This window comes from Cynocephalus volans, chromosome 16, assembly GCF_027409185.1.
Source record: "Cynocephalus volans isolate mCynVol1 chromosome 16, mCynVol1.pri, whole genome shotgun sequence".
Taxonomy (NCBI): Eukaryota; Metazoa; Chordata; class Mammalia; order Dermoptera; family Cynocephalidae; genus Cynocephalus; species Cynocephalus volans.
In genome coordinates this window covers 30432789-30441490 of record NC_084475.1, presented here as the reverse complement: position 1 = coordinate 30441490, position 8702 = coordinate 30432789, and the positions used below count along the sequence as shown (strand labels likewise).

Genomic DNA, 8702 nt, shown 5'->3' with positions numbered 1-8702 from the left:
TCCTAAAAAAACCTGACATTAACATACCTTCAAGTACTCAGTTCTTCGTCTTGAGCTTCCAGCAACTCTGAAGTGCTTGACAGATTAGGTTCTAATGCAGCTGGGTTCCACAACCAAATATACTTACAAAATAAGAAGTGCGTTTTAATACTTCCTCTACAAATGTACAGACTTTGCTTATAAAACCTACATTGGTGATCCCAAAGGTTTGATAAAATAATAAAGAAAAGGAAAACCCACTTATTGGTACTAAAGCCTTTACTGTAATAAACCAAATATATTTACAATTTATACAAATGTTTAACCTCCAACAAAAATACAAAAAAAACATTTCACAAGATGCAAAACCAGGAAACAAGTTCGCTGGAGACACCACTGCTCTACAAGGACGGAAGTGAGGTGAACTGCAAGAACAGAAAGGTCATCTCACATTCGGGCAAGGCGTGACCGACAGATCACCCAGAAAGAACAGAACGGGCTCGAACGCGGGTCAGCAGCTTCCATTCCTCAGTCCTGCCAAACCCCTTGGCCCCTCTGTGCACGTGGCTTCTGCGCTCCATTTGGTCTAGGTAGACAGGTGACCTTCTGTGGATGGCCTCGTGGTTTCCTCTTTGTAGAATCAAAAGTAGTTTTGTGTCAAGGTTTGGAAACAGGTTTCTGTGTTTTGTTTTTCCTTTAAAGTTACAACTTTTCTATTTCTACAAATTCAAAACATTTTGGCCCAATTCAACTATAAACGTTAAACCACATAATGTTTTCAGTAGATGACTTCATAGACTGTAGCCTTCTTGTCCCCTGAGCCAGTGACTATGTACTTATCATCCACAGAGATGTCACAGCTAAGCACTGATGAGGACTCTTTGGACTGGAAGAGAAAACAACGGGCATGTGTTTAATATGGAACAAGGATACTCAGGGCCCTGCTTCCCTCTGAGGCACCTTTGCTTCTGGTTTCAAAGGTGACACCGTCGTCAAATTATCTAGGTAAAGAGCATGCGCTTACCTGGAATATACTGGCTCCATACGGGGTCCGCCAAGCATTGAGAAGGTTATCTTTTCCAGTACTCACAAACCATTTACCTAGAATTAACAAAAGAATATGTACTTGTAGCAAGATTAAAATTCCTCCTATACTATTAGCAACTTGGACTTAATCAAACAGAGAGCATTGTTAACACATAAATAACACGCACAAAGGGCTGGTCTATGACACTGCAGAAGTTTTAAATTTGGGCTTCTGGGTGAATTATCTGCGTGATCTTGGTTATAAACAAAGAGGTGTCAGCCTCATTAGTCACTGGATACATGACTCAGCGTTATATTCAGCACACGGTAGGCCCTCGAATACTGAATCAGTCTTCTTATGATAAAAATGGGACTACTAAAGATTCAATGTTGAATTTAAGTAAAACACCTGTCACGTTGTATGGCCCATAGAATGTGCTCAGCAAGTTAATAGCTATTTGTCCATCCGTCAATCCATCCTTCCCATCAACAGACCTGACTGTCTGCAGTGCATAAGCACAGGCTCAACATCAGCTTCTTCCCTCCTTATCCTCACTGCAGTGTCAGAGTCTGGGTGCAGCTAGACACTCCCTTCTCTGACCCTGGGTTCCTTACCCTGGTCAGTTCACCAGGGTGCTGCTTCTGCCCCATTCTTCCATAAATTCCCACCCACCCCTCTTCAGAGTGTAACTAATTGCCCCCCTCTCACCCCCACTAAAAACAAATATGCATCCAAACTTTGCATTAGGCAATTTCATCGCCTGCTGACTTTCCTCAAATTAGCAAAGCAGACTGAAACAGACGTTACTATGCTCTGAGGGACATATTAAAACAACAGAATTATTGTATCCAGCTGCTCGGAGAACAACATTTTTTCCGGATATAATCTCTACCCTATTTTTTTTTTTTTTTGCATTAGTATTTTCCATTGAGGCCATCAACGGCCTCCAGTGCCCTCTCCGTGGAACGCACCACAATAAGCGAATTTCAGGGAGAGCACACAGCTCTCGTGGAGGTGCAGCTGGTACTTGTCCGGCTTGTTCACGTGAAGAACCTCCACGTTGCTGCTCTCCATGCCCACGGCCAGCCACTCCCCGGTCGGGCAGTACCCCAGGGAGAAAATCTGCAGAGGCAGAACAGGCTCGCTGATTATTTTACCCAGTGAACTTAGGAAGTGAAAAGACAGCAAGAAAAGGGGTATAACAAGAATGTAGAAGCAAGCAGACAAATCCAGACTGTGGGAAAGTCTACAGGACAAGTAACCCAACCCAGGTGAATGAGTGTCAAGGATCCTTATGCAACAACTGGAAAAATGCGAACACTTTACATCATACGTGATGAAATTAAGGAGTTACTCTTAGTAACAATGGTATTCCTGTGTGTGTTTTAAAGGAGTCCTTATCTTAGTGGCACTAACTAAAATATTTAGGGATGAAAGGATAGGATGTCTAGGATTTACGTAAAAACAATCCAGTGTTTGAGGGTGAGGGTGACAGGACAGACAAGACTGGCCATGTGCTTCAAGTGTTAAAGTGGACGACAGGACCCGGGGTTCAGCATGCAGTTCTCTGTACTTCCACATGCAATTGAACACTTTCTGTACTCATGTATATTTAAGAATTTCCATAAGAAGTTTAAAAAAAAAAAAAAAGGACAAGCCAAAATAGGATCCTACTTGTATTGGGAAAGGGGTAGAACAGAGAAGACTCTAAAAAACTCAACAAAATGTTAATAGGGACATGATATTTAGTAGTACATATAGTTGTTTTCCTTGTTTGTCCTATTTTTCTTAGTCAAATTATTTTTATTATAAAAAAAGTAAATAAACCACAAGCAATGATCAAAAGAGCAATTCTATCATCAGAAAGCACTTAAAATGGCAAGCACTGTCTTTTTCCAACAATTCTATGTTCAGACACTCAACATCTAAACACATTTCACAATCCACAAAGTTGCCATTCTTATCCTGTTCCAGAACTCTGTAAATCTACCAGCCACGGCTCCGCATTCGGAGGGAAGAGTAACACAATGAGCATCTACTGAGACACCTCTGCATTTTGTCGAACTCCCTGACGCAGGGAAAATGAATTAACTTGCGGAGCTGTTGTGACTGCTTTCCACTCCTAGTGATATCCCTGCATGTTGCTCAAGCTCTATATGGGAATCAAATAATCAACTCTCATTCCCGCATTAGCTGGTGAGAATATGCGCAGCAGATCAAACGCCACTGAAGGAAAACCATATATTCTTCGCTGTCTGAATACCTTAAACAAACTCATACGTAAATAAAACAGCTAACAAGTCTTAACCTAGAGGATTTTAAAAGCCACTCAAAGAGTTTCCGGGTTTCTTTGTGTGTTTGTGTTTTTTTTTTTTTTTTTTTTTTAAATCAGTTATCTCAAATTCAACCCTGATCGGTTTGTCTAGATACTAGTGTTGTGGGGTAGGAAAGGAGTGAGAAGGATGACACGCCCAGGCCACCTCATAGACTCCGGGGCAGGTGAAAGCCACCAGTCACCTGCGAGGTGAAGTCGTGCTGCTGCAGCTGCCGCCCTTCCCGCAGGTCCCAGGACCTGACCGTGTTGTCCAAACCGCCCGTCCAGAGCTTGGTGCCATCATTAGAAATGTCAATACAGCTGGCTCCGTCTGTGTGGCCCTGGAATTGCCTGATAAAACAAACCAGATTGAATAATGATTTCCTGCCAGAGCTCAAGGTAAACACTGTTGTGTTGTTAGTTTTGGACTCTGTGCGTGTGTGTGTCATCGCGTCAGGGTCTACCGATGTGCAAGACCAAACTAACCTTCTCCAGAGGAAGAAAGCGGCACCTGCAGATTCTCTTTTCATGATCCAAGCGTTAAAGAAATGGAATGCCACTGCAGGCCACTCCCCGAAGTTAACTATGCTACTCTAGCTCCTCTGACAATCTGTCTGGAAGGTAAAATTCCCCCCAGGTCTGGAAAAGTGTTAAAACAAAACATAAGATAAACACACAAAATCCCACGGGTACTCCTCAAGGAAGGATAAAGACCTGCCCTTCAGCTGTGAAGGCCTGGATCCGTGAGAGAAAGAAGTGGCGACTTCCCAAGCAGGGGCCCAGAGCACTTGTGAGCGTGGATTCTGTGAATCAACACAGTGGGATGCCCTCTGTGCCAGCACAGCATGAGCTCACGTATTTACTCAACCTTGCTTTCTGCATTAGAAAGAGCCCTGCATTAGGAAATCTGGACTCCCAGAGACAAAGGGTCACACACCTCCGGCCCTCAGAGGCACTGGGCAGAGACAAAGGTCACTGCTGTCAGAGGCAGACCCACAGCCACCTCCAGGCTGAGCACAAGGTTGTTCTTTAAAGGGGAGCCTTGTGCTGACAGCTCTGCTGAGAACAAGTGCTGCACAGGTGACAGGTGGGCTTGCTGTGGGGAGGTCACTGTAAGCTGCCACAGGGCTGGGGTCTACGCAGTATGGGGGTGACTGTCCTGGGTTCAGTGCTGCACACTGACAGGCAGCAGGCCAGAGAGTGGCTGGAACAGGTGAGAGAGGTCTGGAGCCACTCTCAGAACTAGGTGGGATCTGGTGAAGAACTGCTTAGGAATTTCGACACCCAGAGGAAAGTTTCCAAGCCTTTTCTTCCTCTGGGCACCCTATTCCTTATCAATCGCACAGAGCTCCAAACTTTGAAGCTGAGTTTGGCACGTAGAGAGCACGAGGGAAGGAAAAAGCACCACCGCGGTCTGGAAAGTGGGCCAGGATGTGGACCACCACTTCACACGTCTTCCCCTTGCCAGCTCTCCCAGACTTGTGCAGTCAAGACCCCAGCTTAGTCTTCTCCCCTGACGCACCCCAGCTTTCTCCCACCACTGCCGCCATGCACACAGACCCCACTGTCCCAGCTGGGCCCAAGACTTCCCCCAAAAGTCATCCAGGCCTGGAGCAGGCCTGCTCCACCTTCAGAAAGTGCCACTTTTTCCCCTGCAAAACACCATTGGGAATCCAGCGAGTTCTCTTCACCTAACTCATTACATGCTCTGACTCCTGGGTTGAAAACAGCTTTCCCTGCTGATTTCCAGCTCCTGGTGGGTGCTCCTACATCCACACATCTCAGCACCACTCTCAGGCGACTAGACGGCAGATCCTACGACCGGTCAGAACGTGCTGGGTTCACAGCAGACTCTGTACTGCCCTGTCACACAGAGTACCCACTAGTCACACGTTACCAGTCCAAACGGAGAGGGAGATTTGTAAAGCACTACCCCATTATATCCAACAGGCATCTACTGCCCCGGAGCCGGCACAGAGCAAGGGTTCAGGAATGGAAGGCCTGGGCTCCGGTCTCAGCTCCCCCACGGCCGACTGTGTGACCTGGGGTGAGTGGCCTAACCTCTCTGTGCCTCAGGCCCCTCACCTATAAAGTGGAGAGAACAGCAGTAGAGATGTTTGTTATGAGGATGAAATGAAGTAATATTTGAAGGGTGCTTAGAATTAATATTTTGAAAGTGCTGTTTAGTAAGTTTTAAAAAAGAAGAAAAAAAGAAACAGGTAACTTTTGCTAGGCTAACAGGTTGAGGGGCTTTCATCTTTGTTACACAGTAAGTGATATGAGGAAAATAATTACCACACTGTCGCCCACACACAGGGACAGAGCCTGGCTCAGTGACGGTTGTTGGATTTGTGCAGAGGAGGGCTGAAGGGAGTGAGACGCTGTGATGACTTCTAGAGGCCGTCCCTTCTCTCTGCACATGGACCTGAAGGCTTTAGGAGGCCAGCAAATAAGCCGAGGGCCTCAAACTGCATCATGAACAAAGATGAAACATGAAACAAAAGAGCAAACACATGCTAATTCTACCTCTGATGTTTCCTTAGTGCTTACTTGTCTAGAACATCTCTGGTGTGAGCACCTACATCCCCAAGGGATAGGAGGTGGAGGAGCCAAGAGAAGCCAGAGAGAAGCAGAGGTTCAGGAGGCCTTTGCCTCCTGGCCTAGCTACTCACGGAGAGAACCCCACAGAAAGCCAGCCTTGCTCACCTCACCAGCGTCTGGTTGTGCAGGTCCCACACGGCGATGTTGCCGTCGCTGCAGCACGAAAAGCAGACCTTGGAATCAGGGCTGATGGCCAGGGCGTAGCAGGCAGGGGCCGAGGACGTCAGCTCCGCCTTGATGCGTGGGGTCGGAGCCGCCAGGTCCCAAATGGACAAAGTACTGGCTTCCCCTCCCACTATGAGAGTGCAGCCATCAGGGAGCAATTTACAGGAACGGATATAATTATCTCTATTCTGTGAAACAAACATTATTCAGTTGCTAGAATGAATTTCCAAGCAATGATAGTGCCGTGTGCCCTAACTGCTGTCTTGGTTTTTGAATCAAAGAGTAGTATTTCATGGACACCCTTAACAAAGCAAGAGTTCTGCAGTAATGATCAGGATCCCACTGCAACTATCTCCTTCAAAATAGTAAACAAAACAAGCTCATGGGATTGCTTTGGCATGAGTGAAAGCTTAAGATAACTGTTCCCGATTTCCTGCTTCCCAGACAGAACTGAAATTATCTAGGTGTAAGGTAGGTGTTCACGTACTTCTCTGAAGAAACCACTTTTGAAGCTAGTTTATATACCTTTTATCTCATCATCCTCCAGTTTTACTATTTGGAAGCTGCAGACACACTGTCAATATTTTCATTTACATTACTCTTAACATTTCCTAATGCTGCATGGTGTCTGCAACAGTCAGAAGGGTTCTTATCTCTGAATTTAATGGAACTGCTATCTCAAGCTGTAACACGGCTACTGCTGTATTAGACTTCCCAATCCAAAGGCCAAAGACACCAGTAAAAGGAGGCATCTTTCCATCAAAACCAACACATGTGAAAACAGAGGGTGGGACCTAGCATGACCCAACCCCCCCAAAAGTAACTGTTATCCTCCAACTTAAACCCAAACAGACACAGATGAAGTTTTTACAAGCTTTAATAATAGCCTGTCTTTCAGTATTAGTGAAACTTGAAGAACATAACTTCAAAACAAGATATTTCTACTATTACAGAATTTCAGACTATGTTTCATTAATGAAGATATTTTCAAGTTACCTGATTTAAAAAAAAAAAATACACAAAAAACTACCCTCCAAAAGTCTTTGTGTCTCAGAAACATGGCCATTCTGCTTTTTGGAAATATTCTCTCCAGAGTCCTCCCAATTTCCCAGGCAGGCAGTGCGTAAACTGCACCATCTGCAGTAGCAGAGTGCAGGCAGACACCACCCCAGGGGCAGGGCAGCCTCAAGGCTGCTTAGAGCCGATGGTATGTGGTCTGTAAATCCTGGGGTTACAGTTTAGAGATCAGAACATGTCCTGGCGTGTTCTATGTCCCTGAAAAATGCAAAATGGTATTCTCAGACTCTGGGGGAGGGTGGCTTATGTGCCTAAGGAAAGCATTCGCATTGCTGCTGTTTTACTGACTGCTACCCTGATTTTTTGCATTGTAATCCTTTTAACCCATTCCTGAAGTTAAGGTAATAAAACCAAACCAGCTCTCCTAGGTCTCCCTTAAAAACACAGACGCTGTTCAGAACGTTTTTTATGCCATGTTATCAAATGTTTACTATTCAATATTGATCTGAAGGCTACAGGGAAATTAAAAGTTGAGTGGACTGCAGGGATCAGAGTCCAGGCCTAGCTGTGCTTTTGTCCATTAAATGGGAAACCCCCTTTATAACAGACACCCCCCCCCATAGATAGCTTCCGTAAACCACTGTAAAATACTTTTTTAAATAAAAAAATAAATCCATCAACTCTGGGATTTAACCACTGCAACAGCAACAAATGAAAGTTTCACATTCAAGGAAATGGGTTGGGGGTGGGGGGCAAAATAGCTGACACAGGAACCAGAAGGAGCTTCCACTTCCTTGTAATGGGAATAAAACCCAGACCAGGACAGCTATTTCCTTATTGGGTCTCCAGGGAGAAATTACCCTGGTGCACCACTTCCTGCTCACTCACCAGACAGTCGAGCTGAGAGACAGGACTCTTATTGCCAGGGTGGCTGATGTCCCAGACCTTGACGCAGCCCTTCCCACCCGTGTACACGTGTCTCGTGGGGTTGCTGATGGTCACCGCACACACCACCTCTCCGTGGTTGAGTGTGTTGATCTGGCGAGCGTGTCTGGGAATTCCAGGTCCAATAAGGGCATCAGGGGGGAATGGGACAGGCTGCATCTGACCGTCTGCCGTGACGTGGAAGGAGTATGCACTTTTGGAGAAGGGATGATTGGAGAGAAGGGAGAAGGACAGGAGAGAAGACAGAAAACACATTTATCATAAAGCAGTCATTACGCTGGCACTGTTCTAAGAGAAAGACTAAGAAAAGCAAAGATTCCCTTGTTATGGTTTCCTTTCGATATCAGTACAAGTTAAAGTATTTACTGATGGAACAAATTTAATATAAATAACAGAAATTTAGGACGCATATTTTTAAGATTTAAAAACTGTGCTTATCCATTCTATAAAGCATTCCCTCAAACACCATTATAAAACACTTAATATGCTTCCCAATTATCATAAAATACCTCCTTCTGTGTACCCTGCATAATTGTATGATTCCTTAGTATAATTTAAAATGATTATTTTTGGTGCTTAAGATGAAGCCCTTAAGAACTCATAATAATACACACAGTAAACAGTGTATTTCAACATTAACAAACAAAAAACAGC

General features: G+C 44.9%; 1 protein-coding gene across 6 annotated transcripts in view; it reads right to left on the bottom strand.

The window, feature by feature from the left end:
* Positions 1-294: 294 nt before the first annotated feature.
* Positions 295-8702, bottom strand: part of LOC134365111 (transducin-like enhancer protein 1) — an 82849-nt gene continuing 74441 nt past the window's right edge. For all 6 annotated transcript variants that reach the window (XM_063081288.1, XM_063081289.1, XM_063081290.1 and 3 more), the window contains exons 15-20: positions 7992-8241; positions 6027-6274; positions 3524-3671; positions 1978-2128; positions 1004-1080; positions 295-865 (exon numbers count right to left, since the gene is read on the bottom strand). In XM_063081288.1, coding sequence (XP_062937358.1) covers positions 758-865; positions 1004-1080; positions 1978-2128; positions 3524-3671; positions 6027-6274; positions 7992-8241 — 982 coding nt within the window. In that variant the 3' untranslated portion in view covers positions 295-757. The remainder of the gene's footprint in view (positions 866-1003; positions 1081-1977; positions 2129-3523; positions 3672-6026; positions 6275-7991; positions 8242-8702) is intronic.